This window comes from Octodon degus, unplaced genomic scaffold (genome assembly GCF_000260255.1).
Source record: "Octodon degus isolate 3935 unplaced genomic scaffold, OctDeg1.0 scaffold00444, whole genome shotgun sequence".
Classification (NCBI taxonomy): Eukaryota; Metazoa; Chordata; class Mammalia; order Rodentia; family Octodontidae; genus Octodon; species Octodon degus.
In genome coordinates this window covers 325,931-349,327 of record NW_004525020.1, presented here as the reverse complement: position 1 = coordinate 349,327, position 23,397 = coordinate 325,931, and the positions used below count along the sequence as shown (strand labels likewise).

General features: G+C 33.9%; 1 protein-coding gene across 1 annotated transcript in view; it reads right to left on the bottom strand.

The window, feature by feature from the left end:
• Msh4 (mutS homolog 4) overlaps nt 1-23,397 on the bottom strand; it is a 105,525-nt gene that overhangs the window by 31,407 nt on the left and 50,721 nt on the right. The window contains exons 8-15 of the mRNA XM_012513322.2: nt 17,975-18,049; nt 15,508-15,572; nt 14,166-14,335; nt 11,900-12,036; nt 10,784-10,887; nt 9,761-9,885; nt 6,696-6,896; nt 1,321-1,439 (exon numbers count right to left, since the gene is read on the bottom strand). Of these exons, the coding sequence (XP_012368776.1) occupies nt 1,321-1,439; nt 6,696-6,896; nt 9,761-9,885; nt 10,784-10,887; nt 11,900-12,036; nt 14,166-14,335; nt 15,508-15,572; nt 17,975-18,049 (996 nt within the window). The remainder of the gene's footprint in view (nt 1-1,320; nt 1,440-6,695; nt 6,897-9,760; nt 9,886-10,783; nt 10,888-11,899; nt 12,037-14,165; nt 14,336-15,507; nt 15,573-17,974; nt 18,050-23,397) is intronic.

Genomic DNA, 23,397 nt, shown 5'->3' with positions numbered 1-23,397 from the left:
TTTTGCGGAACCGGGGATTGAACTCAGGCCCTTGTGCTTGCCAGGGAAGCGCTTATTCCACTGAGCCATTTCCCTGGCCCCTGAAATGTATTTTAATAGAGAAATCCTGCTGAGCAGAAAATAACTCACTGCCTTTCTTTCTCAAAATCTCATTACAATAATTCTGAAAGACTGGAAGATATATATAGACATATGCACATGTATATGAGACAACAAGGAGTAAATAATCATTATCTGAATTATTGATGCTTTAGGTAAGAGTGAAATAAAACAAAACAGTAAGTTGAATGTTCAAATAAAGCATAAAAACGGTCATTTTTTTCTCCACAAATGACTAATCACTATCATGAAATGCTCAAAACCATTTCACAAATTTACTATCAGATTTACTACCACTCTATAGTGAATAAAGAAGGAAAGAAAATTTAGGAAACAGTATCCACATCTTGGTAATTTTTTGTTTACCAAATAAATTTAAATCCTTCACCATACAGATTCAGAATTAAACTGACAAAAACACTCCTTTCTCCCCGGAGAATATTAACTCCCTTCTCAGAAGATAGAATTCTGCCCACATCATATTTAACATAGCAGTAACTTTAATAAACATTTTACTTTTCTCTTGGACCCAGGTCTCTGAAGGTTAGAATTGTTCAAAAATGTACCTCAGGCACCTAGAATATTGCTATATTCTCACACAGACACTTGGCAATACTAGACAATTATATATAAATTGTGTGACAAATAGTTTTATTCATCTCCTCTCTATTTGCAGAAAATTACTCAACTGTACAATGACCCAAATCCTATTTAATACAGTTTTTCCAAGAGGCATACTTAATTCCTTTAGTCTTCAAGCCTACTGAATGTTTTCTGAAGTTAGAAATAGGGAAAGATATGTATTGTGGTATAGAAAGTGAAAATCTTAAAGACAAAAATCAGAATGATTTTAAAAGCTTTCGAACAGTTATTTTTTACTTTAAAAACAAGCTTTACAGGAATAATACATACAATGCAAAATAATATTGAATATATCATTCCTCCATGAAGCCTTTAAAATGTTCTGTATAAAACATGTAAGCACATTTTTATCATTCAGTAACATTAGCCTTTTCTTTTTAAAGTTATACTTTTCATAAAATATTGACTACCATTTCTACCCAAAACAGAAATTAAGATGCTGTCTTTGACTGCCCTCTGGCTCTCAGAAGAGGTATAAGCTCATCTGTAAGTTTTAATATATAGATACTTTCTTATAGGATAATGGACCATTAATGTAAAATGTTAATGTTAACATAACAAAAAGTTTTCTCTGGGTACCTCTTTCATTTCCTTCATAAATGTTGATGAATTTGTTTCAATGTCATCGTCAGTGCTGATTCTTGTAAAAATCTGTTCAGCAATTCTAAAGGAAGAATATTCTGCTGGAACATAGGATCCTGTAAAATATAAAGTCAAAATGAACTGAAATATTTGTAAATGTAAGTATTATCAATATTTGCACTTTCTAGTTTATTTACTCAAACTCTTTAGTTGGAAAGAGCAAAGGAAATGGAGGTAGACGATTTGGTCCCATGGCTATCACATCCTGCATAATCTTGAGCACCACTTAAATTCTCTCAGTCTCATCTCTGTCATTATTAAAATGGAAATTGTCCTGCCTACTGCATGAAGCTACTTGGAAGCTCAAATAAGACAGTAAATGTTTACATCAAAGATTATTTTTAAAGATTACTTTAAATGTTATAAAAATTTTAAATAATATACTTCAAGTAGGGCAATTAGAAGAAATACTATTAAAGCTCAGTTGATCAAATCCTTTTAAAAAGGTGCATTACAAAATATGTTACTACAAATATGCAAAAATATCCAAAAACAGAATAAAAGCAAAACATTTATTCAAAAAAAAGATAAATTTTCATCCACAAGACTGTTTTTACCTAAAAAGCTCTTGTGTTAACCTAAAATATTCATCTTTTGAACACAAAGCAGTCTGATTAATGTATCTAACTCTCTACAAAGTGGAATATAACAGTCATTCTAATATCATAAAAAGATAAAATGTATAATAAAATAGTGGAACAAAAGGAAAGTTATCACAAAACTCTGGATCCATAAAATGGTGAAATAACTAGAGCAAGGCAACAGCACCAGATTACTCTGGGATTTAAAACAAAGGGAAGACTGAGAATATAGGCTGGCTCTAAGAAGTAAGATTAGCTGGAAAAGAAACCAAAAGTCAGTCTAACAGAGCTAAAAGTAATACTAATAATAATAATTATAATGATTGTAACTGCTCTTCCTATACTTAGACATTTTTGCATTCATTTTCTCTGCTCAAAAATAATCTGCTAATTTACTCTACTTTTAAATTTGTTTTAAAACCAGGGATTACAAAAGTATAGCAGCTTCTGATATCTCACCATTGTATGAAAAATATTTGCTAAAAATAAGTGATGAAATAAGCAGTACAGCCAAAATTTGAATCAGAATTGTCAGGCTCAAAACAAAACAAGATTCTATTTTTCCAATACTGCATACCTTGAATGACCTGCTACCTTCTTAATATTCGGGGGAAGAATAGACAGTTTGTTAATGTAGAGAAAAGAAGTCTAGAGTCAGTCTGCCTGGATCTGAATCCTTCCTGTTATAAGCTATGTGATCTTTGACAAAAGGAATGTGTAATTATTTCTCAGTGCTTTACTACTATACAATATGGAGGTAAGAGTAAGACACTAATTTTTATGAGTATTCATCAGGTATACATGTATTATAATAATATATGCAAGGTACAGAAAACAGTGCCCGATCTCTAGTTGCACAGATTTACCTATGAAAGCCTTGAGCTACCTTTCTTTATAGCTAAATAACACTCCATTGTATAAGAGTACTACATCTTTTTTACCCATTCCTCAGGTGAGTGAGTTGTTTCCCAGATTTAGCTATGACAAACTACGCAGCTACAAACATGGGTGCATATATATGTCTGTGGTATGATGTTTTCAAATCTTGTGAAAAAATACTCAGAAGAATAGTTGGGTCGAATGGGACCCCTAATCCTAGTTTTCATAGGAATCTCCACTCTGATTTCCACAGTGGGTGTACCAGTCTACACTCCCCCAGCAGTGGACAAGTGGTCCTTTTTCCCCACAGCCTCACCAGCGCTTGTTACTGGTTGATTCATGATGACAGCCATTCTTTCTGGGGTGAGATAGAATCTCAGTGGTTTTTTAACTTGCATTTTTTGAATGATCAATGATGTCAAACATCTTTTTTTAATTCTGTTTTTTAAAAAAATTCCTGGCATAGTAAATAAAATATCAGGATTAGCTATTATGGTGAGTGAGAACACTGGGTGACTGTGGGGAAGGTTTTGAACATGACTTCTTCATTATGTAGACATTTAATGTTTATTAAAGGTCTACTTGTGTTGGGGTAAATAAAACAGACATGAACTCAGTTCTCAAGAACAAAACTTATTGAACTCTTAAACAGAACTTTTTTACATGGTTTTGAGAAACACTCAATGGAAAAATGAAGGTGACAGTGACAGGCAGAGAATACTGCTGTGTTTGCATTTCTCCTCTCGGCCTCCACCAAAAAGCTCTTCAACATTTCTATCCACAAGAAGTAACCAAAATAGATGACGAATTTTTAAAACAGTAAAATACAAATTGTCATTATCCCCCTCAAAACATTCTCCTCTGCTTCAAACACACTCACTTCTAGAAGTCCTCATTCATAAGTCTTTATGACGTGTAATCAAAGATATAATGAGTGCCAGGGATACAGCACTGTGGAGCAGTGCCTGCCTGGCAAGCACAAGTCCTGAGTCAGATTCCCAGTACCATAAATAAATAAGTAAATAAATAAAATGAATGCTCTGGAAAGGCAGGCTTGTAAAATATATTAAAATGTGTCCCATTCACCTCATTCATCAGATCTGTCGCCACGTGACTTGTGGCTCTGCCTCAACGTCAGAATGATGAAAGGTGAATGTTTTCATTTAACTGAGGACACTGACGCAGCCCAGCAGTGAAACTGAAGACAGTGATACAAGAAAATTTCATGAACTGCTTCAGAAAGGGCAAGAATGGTGGACTAAATATGTTCAAAGCTAAGGGGAAAACTGAGGTGGATTAATGACAATGTGTCTTTCACTTATAAATTTCTAAAGTTATTAAAACTTGTAATCATATCTCCCAATCATACTTTGGCTTCAAAGGCTTCTGGCTGGGGTTTTACTTCTGGTCTGGCTCTGGTCTATAATCACCCTGAGTGATCTGGGTAAAATCTGGTCATGCCATTCTCTTGCTAACTTTCCTCAATATCTCCCCATAGATTGCTGGATAAAGTTCAGTGCCTTCAGTTAAGTGCTGAAGGCCTTTTATGATATAATTCCTATCAGTTTGTGTGGCTATTCTGCCACTTCTCATGGTTAATCAGTCTCTTTTTGCTCAAACACACAAAAGAACTACAAAACCAGGAGGTGTTCAGGGTCTGACTACTAGATCAGACTCCTAGTGATCCCCCTATTTACAGCCTCCCAAGAGCTGGGATTACAGGTGCATGCCATCACGCCCAGTCTCACTATTTTTCTTATGCCTGTAAAGTTCTCTCCTTTCTTGTCTTCACCTTCAACTTGTAGCATATTATATACATTATCTCACTCCTTATTGAAGTCCTTTGTTGTTGTTGTTGTTTGTTTTTTGTTCGATATGTTGGGGATTGAACTCAGTCCCTTACACTGCACTTGCCAGGCAAGTGCTTATTATACTGAGCCAGCTCCATGGCTCCCTCCTTATAGAAATTCTTATAATTAGGTTCTATTGTAATCATAATTTGCATTTAGGAAAACTAAGGCTTAAAAGGTTAAGCAATTTGCTTAAGATTACACAGCTAGCAACTGGACAATGCAGATTTACCTCTGAAGTATGCACTGTTAACTTCAATGCCCTTCAAATCCCATTGTTTGCTGAGCCCTAAGACCTTATGAGATATGACACAAACTTTAAGGTGTTTCAGAGATTTCAAATGGATAGTGACAAGAGAAGTAGAATAATTATCTTCAAATATTTGAAGGACCACTATCGGAAAGACTAAGCTATTCTGTGATACACAAAAGAAAATAATTAATATTAATAAGTACAAGTTATGAAAAGTCATTTTTTTTGGTACAGGGTCTCACTATTCAGGTCGGACTGATAGCGATCCTCCTATTTTCAGCCTCCCCAGTGCTGGAATTACAGGTGTATACCACCATGCCCAGACTCAGTCGCCAGCTCTGCACACCCAGAGGGCAGGGTCAGCACGGCATGGAGTACCACAGATGGAACTTGAGTCCCTGTGCTTGCCTAAGCAGGCGTTAGTCGGCTGAGTTATCTTGCTGGCCCAAAAAGTCAGATTTCACTCCTATACCATGAATGCCTTAATAATCAGAGATCTCTACACATAAACACCCTGTGTTTCAAAAAAGAAAGCTCCTTATAGTTACTCAAATAGAAGTGTTACATCACATATAAACCAGATAGCTCTTATAATGGAAATAAAAGTAGCTAAGATGTCCTCTTAATTCTAAAAAAAATTCTAAATTCAGTAAGATAACTCGATCTTCATTCATTCACTGATTTCTGATTCCTTGCACAGAAGTAAAGGGGAATTTGCTCTGCATTACTCAGATTATTGCTATGTTTCCTTATAATCCTTAACATTAGGCCAGGGGTTCTCACCCACAACTCTACCAACATTTTGGGCTCAATATCTTTCTTACATACTGCTGAATGGGGAAGGGGAGAGAGGAGGCAGCTATCTTGTGCACCGTTGGATGTTTAGCAGCATCCTTGGACATAACTCCTAGTTGTGACAATCAAGTGTTTCCAGACATTGCCAAGTTTCTAGGGCTGAGGGGTAGGAAATCCAAACCACCCCTGGTTAAGAACTACTGTACTAAGCCAAGAGTCTCATTTCTGATCCAGGGGGCCTGCCCCTTAGCTCAGTTCTTTAAGTGGCTGCTTCAACAAAGCAGTCAGGCTCAGGTTGCTGTGGTTCGATCCCCACAGCTCAAGCCAGCCAAACCTGCCCTGGGGCATTGGGAGCAAAAAAAAAAATCCCTCATTTCTGATCCATATTGTACTTAAGGAAACCCACTTTACAGAGATTGGAGTTTAGTCACGCTGTGACAATGCTGGGCCAATGCCAGCCATTTATACGCATGTAGGAAGATACTGTATGTACACATTAGTAACCCAATCACTACTTGTACTCCTCAAGTTAAGGGAAGTTTCTTTGCTAAAATTAGAATTTTGGGAAAATCTCACAAGGTTTATTAAAGACAGAGGTTTATCTTACTCATTTCTTTTTTTTCATAACAAAGTTCATTTTTAAACCTGAAATAATTTCATGATTCAATATAGTAATAACTGATACAACATTCATAATTACAGTGAGGAAACTTTTCGTTCCATAATATTCCAAAATGAATGTCACACTGTTGAAATTTGGAAATGCAATCCAAATAGAATGAAGCTTTAGAAATACCACTAGTAAAATATATAGTCTACATAATGGATATATTACTATGCCTTTTAATAAGAGAATCTCCAAGCTTTGCTTAGGTACCTAAATTTAAAATCCTTAGCACAATGTATTTGAAAATCCAGCAGAATTGATAACTATAAAGTAAAATCAGAACTTACCAATCTGAGCCATAATTTGACAAAGAGCAATCTGCTTTAAATATGTGGACTTCCCACTCATATTTGGTCCAGTTATGATCAAAAAGTTACTGCCTTCAGTTATATAGGTATTGTTAGCAACTGGTTTTTCCACGGATATTTTTTCAAGAATGGGATGCCATCCCTGTTTGATTGCTAAAGTATCAGTAAACTCTGGTCGGACTGAAGAAAAACACAGGATGAATTCTAAAATTAATATTTTTATATCTGAAAATTTTATGGAATGTTACTACTGTAGATACATTAGTGATTTTTATCATAGTCAATTTGGGACAATAATATTAATGTATTATTTAATCCAAAATCACCACCTCAACCCCCTAAAAATTTAATGAATACATTCTAATCACTTTTATCATATTCACTTCAGAGAAATTTAATTTAGTTCCTTGATACTGTTTTGGGATTCAATTAGCTTACAAAAATTTCAGGTTTGTATAACTTCAATTAAAGACCCAAGTAATCATTGATGTTATTTTTTAAATTTTACAACAGAAAAGACAATTTGTTTAACCTAACTTAAACATTATTTTAAATTGGTCATACTTTGCTTTTAAAATAGGGTTTAAATATAGGGAAAAACAAATATGATTTTCTGTCCACTCCCTGGGGAAACTTTGTATAAAATGAAACTTCGGAGGATAGAGCAAATGCAAAAGATTCATTCATTTAAGGGGCTGGGGATATAGTTCAGTGGCTCACATGCCTACCTAGAAATGCAAGGTCCTGAGTTTGATTCTGGATAGCAAAAAGAAAAAAAAAAAATTGCAACAGTTTTTTAAAAAAGATTTGCTAATTGAGAAAAACAAATAATGATAAGGTCTTCATGGACACTATGTGAGTTAGCAAGAAAATGAAGATGCTAGAAAGACAAGTAAAAACTAAAATGCTACACACCTCTAAATCAAATTCATGGATAAACTGGAAAACATTCAATATGAAAGTAGTTATTTGGAAAAAAAAAAAACAAAGAGCTCTTAAAATATTCATTATGTTTTAAAATTTAAGTATGATTACTTTCAAACTAAAATGAAACAATTAAATCTCGATAGTTAAGAATACTACTAATAGAGGCCAGGGAGATGGCTCAGAATAAGCGCTTCCCTGGCAAGCACAAGGGCCTGAGTTCAATCCCCGGTTCCATAAAAAAAAAAAAAAAAAAAAAAAAAAGGAATACTACTACTAGAATAGCCAAAATCCCTAAGATTTTTACTCCCAGGGATATAAAAGATTTAGAAATTTTAGTACATAAAATCAGTGGGAAAAGTTGACATTTTCATAAGAAATAAGGAAATGTCAAGAAAATTCTTACAAGATATATCTTACAAAAAATAAATTAACATAATAATTTGGAAATGATACTACTGATTAGAGATTTTAGTGTTTTTAATGTTATTAAGTCTATAATTATTCAAGCATAATCACATATTAGGTCTATAAATTTACATGTTAAAATAAGGTTATTAATGACAAGTTGGATAAGAAATTTCAAGGGGCTAACTTGATTAAAGTACTCTTCAATATTTAAAAATTGCTTAAATTTGTATTCAAGGCCTGTGGGTAGACTTAGAATACAGAAGTAAAGATATATTCCTGATTTTAGAATGCACATATTTAAAGAGTCAGTAGATGAAAATTCTGACTATGGACATCCCTTTCTCTACTGTGATACTTTGGTTTTCAATCTCAATTCATTCTAAATTTGTATTTGAACACTGAAAAGGTCAAAGAACTGACATATGTTTCCTGAAGAAATAATGGAAAACCAAATAATCAGTCCTGAGGCCTAAAAATCACAGAAGCATTATATCAATGGTGTAAAACCCATGGCACACAATCATGTTATTGTATTTTTCTTCTAGGACAAAGATGTTAATGTAGAGCTTTTCATATTAAAAAGCTTGTTATAGGGTTTGCCAAATAGCTCAGCAGATTAAAGTGCCTGCAAGCAGGCTCAGAGGCTGGGAGTTCTATCCCTGGGCCTGCCAAGCTGGCCCCACCCCCAGGGCATGCTGAGACTGCAATTGAGACTGGGCGTGGTGGCGTGAGCCTGAAATCCCAGCTCTTGTGAGGCTGTAAACAGGCAGATCTATGAGCCTGATCTAGTAGTGAGACCCTGAACACCCTGTAGACCCTTCCATAAAAAATAAATAAATAAAATGTTTAAAAAACTTGTTATTCAGGCTTAGTTGCAATGCTTGCACTTCGCTTGCAATAAATAAGTGGATTTGAGGTCATAATTTGGCACCTGTCTAAAACATCTTCCACAGTCCACTATGTGTCTGGGTGACACCAGCATTTAGACTGAGGCATCACCCCTTTAAGTCACTGGAAAGATGCACCACATGACTCACTCTCAGCCTACACAGGTATGTATGTGCACACATATGTATGTATTATATATTTGGTTTTTAAGACAAGGTTTCAGTATGTAATTCAGGCTGGCCTTCAACTCACTACGTAGCCCAGGCTGGCTTTCAATTCACAGCAATACTCCTGCCTCAGCCTTCCAAGTTCTGGGATTACAGGCATATGCCACCCACCTCGCCTCACACAGATTTCAAGTTGATTTTCAGTTGCACTGTCGGGCAAAGTTATGAACACCAAATAGATTTTTTTTTAGCTTTTCTGTAGGAGTAGTGGAAAGTCTGGGTGCAGGGCCATTCAGCAACTGAGGCATTACCTAGGATTTGTCACACTGTTCCTTTGAATATTCAGATGTAAACTTTACAAATTTGGATCAGTGCCATTTTCACCAAGAAGACAGCTTTGCAGCCTTCTATGCAAAAACCCTTAAAAGTTCTTGCATTTCTTTTTCATTTGCTGATTTCTAAATGAGTAATTCTTTGAATGCTGAAAGAAATTTTAAGGGTAATTTTGCTCACTTTATTTTATGTATTCTAGGCCATAGGCAAAAGACTGCATCTCAAGTAAATATGTAAAATACTTATAACTATTTTATATGGCTTTTGAATGGAATATACATTGCAGTATGCAGCATTGTTACTCTGAAGAAAGTACATTACCATAGTCGGACAGAGTGCAGGCATGAGCAAATGACAGCAGCATGTCCAGCATGGACACAGTGTCAGCGAGCTTGTACAGGCAATGGATGTGTTCGTATATCTCACTGAGCAGTTTACACACGACCCTGAAAGTACATGTTGGGTAAACATATAAAGCTCTTTAAAAAACATTCAATATATCACAAAATAATATTAAACTCTTTGCTTGAGGTAAAATAATATTCATGGTTAAGTTATACAGTACAAGTAAAGTCATTGTTCAACTGCCTTGTTTTAGATGAGAAAATTAATGTTCTTTCTCAGGGTCTCACTTAGTGACAAAAAAAATCCACCTTCTGGTGTATTAACACCATGTTCTTGAAATGACCACCTTCATTAAGTAGTCATAAAAATCTTTTATTAATAAAATATTTCATACGGGTTGAATTAAGTCCTAATTCTATTTGGAGAGAATCTGCTAACAATTTTGTTTTTGCAAATGTTAGCTTCAATATCAGTTCCCTATTTCTGTGTGTTTTTATCTCTTTGTTTCTCACACACATGCACTAATTCTATACCATGAATACTGTAATTTTTATGTGGAAAGGTTATATCTATGGTTCACAGCTTGAAATTGTTCTGAAATCCCAGATTTTCTCTTTATTACCTGAGCTCATCAATCTAAACATTCTATTCTTCTAAGGACACTGTTATTCTTTCATGAGCAGCAGAAGAAGTGGCACTACTGTAATGTTGTTGAGGACTTAAACACCATAGGAAAAGAAGAAAGTGAGTGAAGTCCAAGATATATCAAGTTATACATCATGATGAAATGCGTATTACAGAAACATAACTTTTGTAATTGGATTTTTCTGGAAGCTTCTGTGATGCTTGTGCCTTATCCTAATGATAAACTTACTTCCCTAACATTCATAATTCTATAATTGTCTATAATGAGACAAAGGGTCAATAAATAAAATTTATTTATAGTTCTTCACATTAATACAATTTAATTCAATATTCAAATATTTCAGATGTTCTTACATATAAGTCATGTGATAAATTTCTCTCAAAGACTCTTGGCATCTTTCATTCATTTTAATTAAATCCGTTGATGTAAAGCTGTAAGAATTCTTCACTTTAGAAATCTGTTAAGAAATCATGAAACAAATGTCAAGATATATGCACATGCATATGAAATAAAACACAGATCTATACAATAAAAATGGATATTTGGATTAATTACTTTAATTTTTGAGCTATATTATCATAAAGAAAGTTCTAAAATGTGTGAACTATAAATAGATGATAATTTCAAAGTATATGGCAGGGATTTTAACCTATGCCAGCCAATGTGACTATTTTTACAAGTTTTTAAATATCATTGCAGAAATCGCTAAATAATACATTTTATATAATGAATAATATGCATGATAGACCTTCATATATGAATGCCACTCAATCACTAGCCCCATTCCACCCATTTTTTATTTTATCCATTCCTCCTTGCTTAGTAACAGTGTGTGTGTGTGTGTGCGTGTGTGTGTGTGTGTGTAAATTTGAAAGCTAAATTGTTTTTGTCAAGAAGTACCCTTTTGAACCAAAGATAGCAAAGAACAAAGTGAGTTAGACTTTCTCAAGCTAGTATATGCAGAAAAAAGTATTACCAGCTAGGGGAGGGGGGAGGGGGAGGCTGCACACCCATAAACCCAGCACTTGGGAGGCTGAGGCAGAAGGATCAATGTGAACTCAAGGCCTGCCTGTCTCCTCTCAAAAAGAAAAAGTATTTCTATGATCCAAATGTTATGAAATGTTAGATCTAAAAATTCAAGCAAATTTCCTTACTCTAAGATTCTAGAAAAATCTTTAATAGGCAAATGTGTCTGAAGCAGTACTTAAAAGATGCAGTATTATTTTCCTACCTTACCAAAATACCTTATGAACCTTTTTCCTCATTTACTTTTTTAAAATCACCCCAAGCTCCTAAACTGTGGGAAACAGTGAGTTTTGTTTTTCTCTGAGTTCCTAAATCACTCTTAGCTGGTGCACAGGTGGGCTGGAGTAGGAAGAGAAGCAATGTACACTACAGGGAGTTGGGAAAGCACGCAGATATGGTCACAAACGCATAAGCAGTAATCTCCTATTCACTCTAGAGTGAACCTTGATGAATTCAGAAGGAAGCTGGTCACTGGGTAGCGCTGTATAATCTGTTGTCATCTGGATAAAAAATCCTCGAGCAGAGCTAAAACTTGTCCTTAAAGGAAGATTGTATTTTTCTGCGAGCTGTGATATCATTCCTAGTGATCAGAAAGAACAAAATAAAACCAAAGAATTTTAATGAGAATATTACTCTTTCCATTTAAAGTCATTTTTCCTATATTTTATGAATAAGATATTGTTACTTTTTAAACTTTAAGCTTTTAATGTTCAAAAGATGTGCAAAGTGTTCTTAAAAACAAAAGTAAACACATTTATACTGATAGGTATTCTTAAAGGAATAGAAATAATAAAACATTTTAAAGTACTATTGTATACTGTGCTATATACATATTTGATGTTGTTCCATTTTCATAAAAGAGAATAGTCACATTAATTATTGAGATCATTAACTCATAATAAGAAAGTCCCTCTATAAACTTATTTTATAATACAAGATACTTCTTCAAATACATAGGAGGTTCACCAAGTAATATGTCTTTTAAAGAAACCTAAGTATTTCTGCCAACTTCACACACATTACAGGATTCTAAATTTCATCTCTAATTTTATGACCATTAATTTTGAACATTACTTGAAAACAACATCTTCATTACTCAAAACAATTCCTTCAGATTTTTCTGCTTTTCTCTATGGTACAATCATCCTTGGGGCCAAAAAAATCATTTAGCATTAGTGCAATGTTTACCTTTAGCAGGGCAGTACCTACTTCATAATTAAATTCTATCTTTTTTTCTTTTAATCTTTGCATCCTTCATGACTCATGCACATTGCTATCATCCTAAGTAATGTTAGGTTACCACAGCTTGAATTGCTGTCCTTGTCTCCATTTCACTCACGTTCATTAAACATGTTTTTACATAAATTTCACTTGGTAAGGCAAAATCATCTTGGTACCTCTTCTTGCTACTATGGAAAAAATTCACACTCCTAGCTTCAAAGACTAATTTCTGGATCTAGATCTACATTTCTTGTTATCTCTCATGAGTGCTGCGAGGGACTGTCTGATTTCAACCTATCAGATTTTCTCACTTATTCTTTCAAGTCTCTTTGCTTCTGTGCCTCAGCTGGATTTATTGCTAATGGTAGAAGTCCTCTATTTGACCTTCAGGTTCCTCTAATCTGCTACATTTTTCTTTGTATATCTTGGGTTTTTTGCTTTTGTGTGTGTGTGTGTGTGTGTGTGTGTGTGTGTGTGTGTGTGTTTAGGGCAGGGTCCATAGGTTCTACAGGGTCTCACTGAGTAGATCGGACTCATAGTGATCCTCCTGTTTACAGCCTCCCAAGTGCTGGGATCACAGGCGTGTGCCACCATGCCCAGTCTCAATTGCCATCTCAGTGCACCCTGGGGGTGGGGCTGGCACAGCAGGCCCAGGGATCCAACTCCTGGCCCCAGTGTCTGCCTACAGGCATTTTAATCCTCTGAGCTATTTGGCCGGCCCTTCTTTGTATATCTTACATCCATGTGAAATTATAGTATCTGGGATTGAAATCTATCAATATTAATGTATGTATACACACATATATATGTTTTCATGAATGAATTTTTTTATATTGTCTGCCTCCCCATTATAATATTACCTTTGTGTACCAAGGCACAGGAACTCTGTCACATTCACTACATATTTCCAGGATCTATATTATGTCTACACATAGTGGAAGCTCATTAAATATTTAATTAAAAAATTACTTTTGTAAATGCAAAAGGGACCAAGAGACAGAGGAAGAGAATGGGTAAGGTAGAGAAGATGACATAAAAAGAATTAAGATGTGCTACACATATGTACTGAGTCCCAATGATAAAGATAATCATTATGTGCTGCAAACATGTACTAATAAAAATTTAAATTTTTTTTAAATCAGTGGCCTGGATAAAAACCACCTATTCCTGATAAGACTGATGTCTCACTGCTGAAATCTTTCCTTCAGTGTTGGTAGCCTACATTTTTAATATAATTTATACACAATGTTGGATGAAAGTATGTTTGGGGAAAAGGAGAGAAATAACACATTATTTTTTAAAAAAGAACAAGAGGAAGAAGGAGGAGGAGGAGGAGGAGGAAGAGAAGAAAAGACTCCTTAAGCACAATGTGTTTATGTGACCTATTTTGGAATAAAAAAAAATGTGTGACACATTATCAAACAGGATCCCCCAAGAAGTTATTTTACTCATAAAAATCAGGGAAAAAACTATACTGCAATACATTACCTGCTATGTCGTCTACAATCTCTGTATATGTCCTTCTAGCTATGTCGAGAAATTCATTTATGTTAGACCTCACTGCATAACACTTCTGAGTTCTCATATTTAGGCATCCTTTCATGTACCTTGCATCATCATTAATTACTGTTTTAATCTTTTCAAGTATGATTCCAAACCTAACATTAAGATAAAAAATTAATAGATTGTAAGTCAAAATACTATTTAAATTTATAACATGCACCATGTTACATGATTCATGTTCATGTTAATCATAGCAAACTTTTGTTGAGAACTATTTTGAAATAATTAAGCTGTAAATATTTAATTTACATATATTACAGTAGTGACTATATCAGGTTTAAATTATTTCATCAGTCAAAAGTAGTCTAAAATAGTATGAACCCTCCAAGAGCATTCTAAAACCTGCTAATATATACAGATCTCCCAAATTATAATACTGATTTTTGTCTGTAAGTGCAAGATATAATCCTAAAGAACTATTATAAAAATTGTGGCTTTGTGCTCATACACAACACGTAGCCAGAGCTTCGATAGGTGCAGAAAGCCAAAGAGCACACAGCCCTTGTCCTCAGCAAAGACATGAGAGATGAAACACGTATCGTGAGATGGCATAAAAGGAACCTCACAGCTATGAGCAATGCAATACGTATGCAAACCAGAAACCTGGTGACACCTATTTTCCTAAACTTTTCTTTTGTTCTGATTTGTATTTTATTTGTAATTAACCTGGTTTTACTAACTTTAGTTTGTGATCTCTTTTATCTATCACTCTTGAATCAATAAAATAGTATCTTTTTAGTGAAGTATCAAATTAAAATTATTGCTCCTAACTCAATAGTATTAAACTAGACTTAAATACTAGTTCTGAGGACAGGAGATTTATCATGCTCCCTCTGTATTCCTAGTCTCCAAGGCCATGTCTACCGGTAATAGGAGCTCAATAAATATTTATTAAAATAATTATATATTTATTCAGCATTCTTATCTATTAATTTTGGTTACCTTAGGAGTTTCCTGATTTATGAAAGAAGAGGAATGTATTTTTATACTTTCAGGTCTTTCAATAGAAAGTGACTACAACAGGAAATATGAAAATTGGCCGTGGAGTTTGATTCCTCATGCTGCTCTTAGTGCAAATAATTGATGTACCACTATTCTATTTACTGCGCTAATAAGATGAATATATAATTAGAAATTTAATGAATGTTTAAAGAGTGCCCTTATCCAAAAAGTAGCTGTTCTATAGAACACATGGAAGTATTTAAAATTAGTTATTATAAAAAAGAATAATAAGTTGATAGTTTATTAACATTGGAGCAACAATGACCTCATGTCTTCCAGGGAACCATAGTATGCTCTTAATAAAGGTGTGGTACAGTTCTTCAGAGAAATCTGTTAAAGAATAAAATAAAAAATACGCATAAGAAATTATGATGTTACTGAAACTTGGAAATTAGTATCTGTGTAATACTCTATAGTTTACAAAGTACTTTCTTGCTTTATTTTTTTCATTTTTGTGCATATAAAATAATTCAGGTATACAGGTAAGGAGAGACTGAGTCTTCATTTTCTTTTTTTCCTTTTTTCTTTCTTTTTTTTTTTTTTTTTTTTTTTGTTTCTTTGCAGAACCAGGAATTGAACTCAGGCAAGCACTTCTCCAACTGAGCTATCTCCCCAGCCAAATAAAGAGCACATAGTGCTACCTCTATTATAGCTTCTATTTTTCTTGTCTCTTAATTGTTAACATCTAATTACATATAGCAGTGGGTATTTAAATAGCTATTTCTGTAATTTAGAGTACATATAATCTTAAAATAGGGACAGAAATATGTTAAACTTTAAAAGTGCTTTATTTATAAATACAACAATTTCTCCATATACAGCAAAGACAGGAATTTTATTTTTAGTAATGGAAACTGAGTGATCACTAATAAATAAACAGAAAAAAAGATAAACCATAGTTAATGTGACCTTTTCATTTTATTTTTATTTGTAAATAAACAGGAAAAAAAGGAGAAACCAGTTAATGTAAACTTTTTAATTTTATTTTTTATTATGAAAAAAATTATTCTGACATTTGCCTTGTGCTTTTAAATAGAAAAAAGCATATGTAAATTCTGATAGAAACTAGAAAGTTTACATGAGTGCAAAGGAAATAAACCACTCTTAATACCACTATCCTGAGGATGGAGAGATACCTCAGTGGAGTAAGTGCTTGCCTGGCAAGCACAAGGTCCTGAGTTCAATCCCTGGTACCACTAAAAAAACAAAACAAAACAAAACAAAAAAAAGCACTATCCCTACAAAAATGAACATCTTAAATATATTTTCTTAGGGTTGAGGAGATAGCTCAGTGGCATAACTGCCTGCCAGGCAAGCTCAATTTCCTGAGTTCAGTCCCCAGTACTGCAAACAAAACTTTCCACAAAATATATTTTCTGTCTCTTTCTAAAATAAATTCATATAATTTATTCATACAATTGGTATCATCATGAACGTTTCTTTTATACCCATTTATTATTACATCATAAGAGAAATTTTTGTAGCAAATAATTCATCCCATTTCATCATGTGAAAAGCAAATGGTCTTGTCCCCCAGCCACTGAAGTCTACTTTATAATTTCTCATCAGAAATAATACTGCAATGACCATCACTGGACATAAATTTTGGTCAATATTTCTTAAAGATTTTTTCAGTAAGATTTCTAAACATACTTTTACAGGATCATAAGATATATGTTGTCATTATTCCAGTGAGTAAAGTTTATATTCTCGCTAGCTGTTTAGGAAGTTGTTTGCCTCATTGATCACTCATTTCTTCAAAATGACAATATTATGGAAGAAAGATGGAGAAAGTTTCCCAATTTGAAAAAGTTTAAACATTTGAAATACAATGCATGGCTGTTGACTGGAATGTATATCATAAAAAAGTTATAATAAGACAATTTTAAACATTTGAATATGACAAATATACTGTTATAGTATTATATTAATACAAAATACCTCAATTTTTAATATTATATTGTCATCATATAAGAGAATGTCTTTGTGTATCAGTAAAAGATAGGCAGTATAATCAACAACTATGGTGAATTATAAATCTATAAAAATGTATTACAGTAAAGGACACATTGCCATTAATCCCTCTTAAAATATTCTCCATCCTATTGGACACATTTCTTTCATCATTCTTGCCACTTTTTAAGGCAGTTCTGAAAGTGCTTTTTTCATGAAAGTATTTGCACTATCATAACTGTTTTAACATGCTGAATTTTCCAAAATGTTTACTTTTCATAGTCATTTTGACTTTAACAAAAAATCTAGAAGTTGTGTGGTACCAGATCTGGTGAATAAGGTGGATGAGGACACAGAGTCTTTTCAAAAGCCTCACTTACCATGTGGCTGGGCCTTAGCATTTGCCAAAGCTTTGACCCAGCCTTATAGAGACATTCCTGAAAGAGGACTCACAGAACTGTTCAGGAAGTGGCAGGAATAACAGGGGAAGTGCACTTGAAGCAAGCAGGAATATTTCAGGAGGATTAATGACAAAGTATTCTCTATGGCAGTAAATTCTTTAAAATTTTAATCATTTACCATATTTTTGATCATTCCTTGTAGGTATATTAGTATTTGGGTACTGAACATAAGATTTAATAATAAATATAATAATGTATATATACGATATACACATAAAGAGAAAAATAGAAATTGCACTATTCCTACAACTTTCTCTAAGCACAAATATTTTTTACACACAAAAACATATTTCTATAATATATACACATATAAATTACCTTTAAAGGATCCACAAGTTCCAAGGTATGTTTTAAGTATATTAAATTTGTTATCTTTGATTCAGCTGCATTAACCTGTTAAAAAAAATAATCCAAATGTGTATAACACAAATACTTAACACAAAAACGGGTTTTCCTCTCGAACCAGCTCTTACATATTCTGTATACTTTTATACATCAGCCTACCCAGGATGGCAGCCTAGAGAATGCCAGCCTAAAAATTACTGGCTTACTATAACAGGCCCAGTTGACTAATAAAAAGAGTTTACTATAATTATATAGCTCAATTTTCAAGAAATACCATAATGAATGGTGTTAGCCTCCAAAGATATAATCTCGTGCTTTCTTGCAAAGCATCTCTGAAACTTGCTAGAAGACTAAAATAACGAAAATTCACTCAGTATAAGACAACCTATCTTCATTATTTCCAAAGAGAAATAATCCAAAAAATGGCCAACATAGCCTTTAAAAAAACAAGGTTGAAGAGCTAATTCTACAGAAATAAAGTTACAATAAAATTACAGTAATTAAGAAACTCTGGCACAGAACAGCCAGAGAGATGAATGAAACCAAACAAATACTCTAGAAATAGACCCAAGTATATACAGGCACTTGATGTATGACTGCAGCACAGCAGCAAAGGGCTTTGCCATAAAACCTAAGAATACAATTATGAATCAGTATGAGAAAGAAAAATGTGGTACTTGCCTTATCCTACACACATAAAATTAGTTCTAAATACAAAAAGTAAAACAATAAAATATCTGGAATATAGCAAAGAGCATGGTCATGGCCTTGAGTGGTCCAACTTATACAGATTTTTGTAATTGATGACTTGGCAGCCACTAATTGCACAGCCAAACTAACAGCCAAAGTTGTTTCATCTTTCCTGCAATCTGGCTTTTTGGATGCATAGAAATCACATTACCAACTCTGCAAAGTTCAACATGTGTTTCACTTCCTGCTGAGACACAGGGAAAATCTCTACCTGATAACTTCCTGGTACTGCAGTAATAAAGGCTTTGCCTATGTCCTCGCCTTATTCCTTCCTCCTCCTGACTAACCATAGGACCTCCCTACATAGGCCCTGCCTGATGTGACCTCTCCTCTAGGGGAATGTAAATTATAAACCTTTCAGTGCCATTAGCTGTTCCATGTCATCAGTCATCTTCATAAATCACAATCAAGACACTGGCCTAAATAAAGATTTTTAAGCAGACCACAAGCATTGGAGGCATATTTTTGGACAGAAAAAGTCCTCAGGCACAGTCTCAGCTTCCAACAAGAAATTTTCCTTGCACAAATGTGAATTCCAGAGAAGTGGGTGACACATCAATAGCACCTGTTCAACAATATTAATTAAAAACTAATTACAAAGTGGGAGAAGATATCTGTAACATAAAACCAACAAAGGACTCATATCTAAACTCATTAACAGAAAATTGCAAGTTCAATTCACAATGAATTGTAATTCATTTTGCCACTCATCAGTAATTCCAGAACTCTGAAAAGCTGTTTCATTTTTTTATTTTTAAAAAATAAAAGCTTTTAAAACGGGGATCTGAGAATATAGTTCAATGTGAAGGCCTTAGATTCTATCACCACAACTCCCCCTAAAGAAAAAACAGAATGAAAGATCACTGTCTAGTGCATACTATGGCTATAATTTTAAAAGTGTTCATGCCAGGTTTTGTGGAAGATTAGTATAAGTTCTCATACAGGGCTGATGGGAGGTTAAACCAATACTATCATTTACAAAAGCACAGAAGTTTGCATAATCTACTAAATTTAAAGATATATATATATATATATATATATATATATATAGCCATAAATCCCACTCCTAACTATATACCAAATAAATATGTGTGTATAATTATGTTAGAGGTAGGTATGTTTTTTACAGAGCAGGGATCAAACCTAGGGACTTACATATATTCAACAAACACTCTACCACTTGCCTAGACTTGCAGCCCCACAAGATTTTTAACAGCATTATTTCAATTTCCCAAACTGTCAACAATTTAAAGTCTACCAAGAGTGAATAAAAAATAATGAATGTTCTGATACTCTACATAGAGGATCCCAAAATCTCCACCAAGAGTCTTGTAGATTTAATCACCAAATTCAGCAACTGTAGCAGGATACAAAGTCAACACCCAAAAATCAGTAGCACTTTTGTACACAAACAATAAGCACACTGAGAGAGAAATTAGGGAAGACACACCTTTCACAATAACATTCAAAAAATGAAATACTTAGAAATCAATCTTACAAAGGATGTGAAAGTTCTATACAGTGAAAATTATGGTACTCTGAGAAAAAAGATTGAAGATTTGAGAAAATGGAAAAAATATTCCATGCTTTTGGATAGGAAAAAACATTGTGAAAATGGCCATACTCCCAAAATTATACAGATTCAATGCAATCCCAATTAAAACACTATTAGTGTACCTCACAGAACTAGAGAAAACTCTGTTCAAATTCATTAGGAGTCAGAAGAAATCCAGAATATCAAAAGCAATCATGGGAAACAAAGAAAAGGCAAGAGGTATCACAATCACTGACCTGAAATTAAACTATAAAGCTACTGTAATAAAGTCAGCATGGCACTGGCATAGAGAGACCTGAGGAACAATGGAACAGATGAGAAGATGCAGGCACAACTGCAAATGCACTCAGCCACCTTATCTTTGATAAAGGGGCCAAACAGCTTCACTGGAAGAAAGATAGCATCCTTAAAAAATGATGCTGAAAAAACTGGCTTTCCACATGTTGAAGGCTCAAACTAGAACATGCCTATCACTATGCACAAAGCAATAGTCAAAATGGATCAAAGATTTAAATATTAAGAGAGAAATACTAAATCTTCTGGAGGAAAATGTAGGTAGAAATCTTACAGACACAGGGATAAGTAGAAAGTTCACAAACAAAAAACAAACTGCATGGGAAATACTTCAAAGAATCAACAACTGGAATCCCATCTTTTTGAAAATATTTCTGCACTTCAAACAAAGTATCCAATAGAATAAAAAGAAAACCAACAAACTGGGAAAAATTTATAGCTGACTGTCCCTCAGACAAAGCCCTTCTATCTAGAACATAAAGAATTTTAAAAATTCGGGGGCCCCCAATTCAAAAACTCAATTCAAAAATGGGCATCTGAGATGAACATACACTTTTTTTTTAGAGGTTTAGGAGGCAGTTTATTACAGTGGTGGACTTCTTTTTTTTCAAAATTTTATTGATAAACAGCAATGAGACAGTTTCAAATCAAATCGGAAGTACAGTTTCAACAAATAATACACTGCATATATTCTTCTTAGTGGTTAATTGCTGTACAAGATGCGGACTTGAGATCCTATTTACAAACACCATTAGAACAAATCATTCTATTCATTAAGAGAATGCAACTATATGTCTATCCTAACCACTTTGAATACACAGATACAAAATGGACATTCATCAGTATACCCCATTTTTTCTAAGTTCCGTTATTAAATATTATAGGTGTGTAAACTCAGCAAAATATTCTAAAAGAGTCCAGTAGCCCATAATAGCATTGGGTCTTCTGTTTAACTGGCAATTGAACATACACTTCAGAGAAAGAAATACAAATAACAAGTAAATATATGAAAAATGTTCAACATCATTTGTCATTTGATAAATGCAAAGTAAAACAACACTGAGATTCCATCTTACCCAGAAAGAATGCCTAACATCAGTCATAACAAATGCTGGAGAGGATGTGGAGAAAAAGGAACCATTCTGCACTGTTGGTGGGAATGCAGACTGATATACCCACTATGGAAATCAGTGTGGAGATTCCTTACAAAGCTAGGATTGGAGATCCCACTTAAGCCAGATATTTCCCTCCTGAGTATTTTTCCAGAAGAACTAAAACCTCATATCACAGCCATATAGGTGCACCTGTGTTTATAGCAGTGCAATTTGTCATAGATAAATCCTGGAAACAGCCCCAATGCCCATCAACTGAGGAATGGATAAAGAAGATGTGGTATTTTTACACAATAGCATATTATTCATCCATAAAACAGGATAAATGAGTCTTTTGTCAGTAAATGGTTGCAACTAAAGAACATACTCAAGTGAAATAAATCAAACCCACATGTGCAAACATCATATTGTCTCCTTGGTGTAAAAAACCTGAAAGAGAAAAATGGAATCTGAAGGGTGTAACAGATACCGGGATAAAGGAAAGAGTTACTGAGTTGAGGAGAAGGACAGGAGAGGTAGTGGGGGGAAAAGATTTATCTATGCATGTAAGCAGGATGGTTTAGAAAACTGTACTGTGCATTTCTGCTGATCTATGGAAAGGAGCAGATAATATTTAATTTGTTTTGTCTCCTTTTTTCAACTGTTTGTACTTTTTCTCTTCTTAATTTCTTATACATTTATTTCTCTTTTTCTTTCTTCTTCCATTTTACATGTATATGCCTGGTAATAGGAATAAGTTGTTGGAAGACAACATTACAAGAAATACTGTGAAATTCATGTTACTTTGTTAAGTGAAATTCTGTATCACTTGTAATTTTTTATGTTTTAATTCCAATTTGTACTCTCTTTTAAAAATAAAATAATGAATGTTCATACAGTGGAGTATTACATAGTAATAGAAACAAATGAACTAAAACTACATGCAAACGAGTAAGTCTTATAAATATAATGACCAGAAGCCAAAAAATGCATGCAAAATTATTCCTTATACATAAACCTTCTGAAAGGACATGTAAACTGCATCATGAGGAAAAATAAAAGAGTGATTATTTAAAAGAGGGAGGAAGAGAATAAAAATAAGAAGGAGCAAATGGAGAGTTATTGAGGTACTGATTATTAAATGGTCACTTAACGACAAGTCAGTGAACACTCTATTTTTGTCTTGTATAGTTTCCTGTATGTACATTATTTCATATTACTTTTTAAATTTTTCATTAGTACATGTTTGCAGTATATAATGATTACATTCCCTGTGGGGAATTAGTAAATGTACATAACACATTCTCTAATTTTTTCCCTTCCTCCTCCATGCTCCTTTTTTGCCAACATCAGATTATCAGTCCTCATAGAATTATCATATATACATAACAATCTAAGTTTGCAGACCAAAAATAGAGAAAAAGGAGTGCCGCAAGAACAGACAAAATTTTGGCCCTAGCCTTCCAAGGTCAATTAAGACTCAGGACGTAAGAGAACTTGCACAGTAATGTCATGTAACTCGGTAGTGTCCCAAATTTTCTGATCAAGGAGATTATGGGGCCAAAGAGGAAAGTGATCCATGATGTAGAGTGTGCCTAAGGAGAGTCACATGGAGAGAAAACATTCTCTCAAGCTTTTACAGAGAGCACATTGGCCAAGCAATGGCCATGACTCATCCACATGGCTGACAGTTCTACAATCTGAGG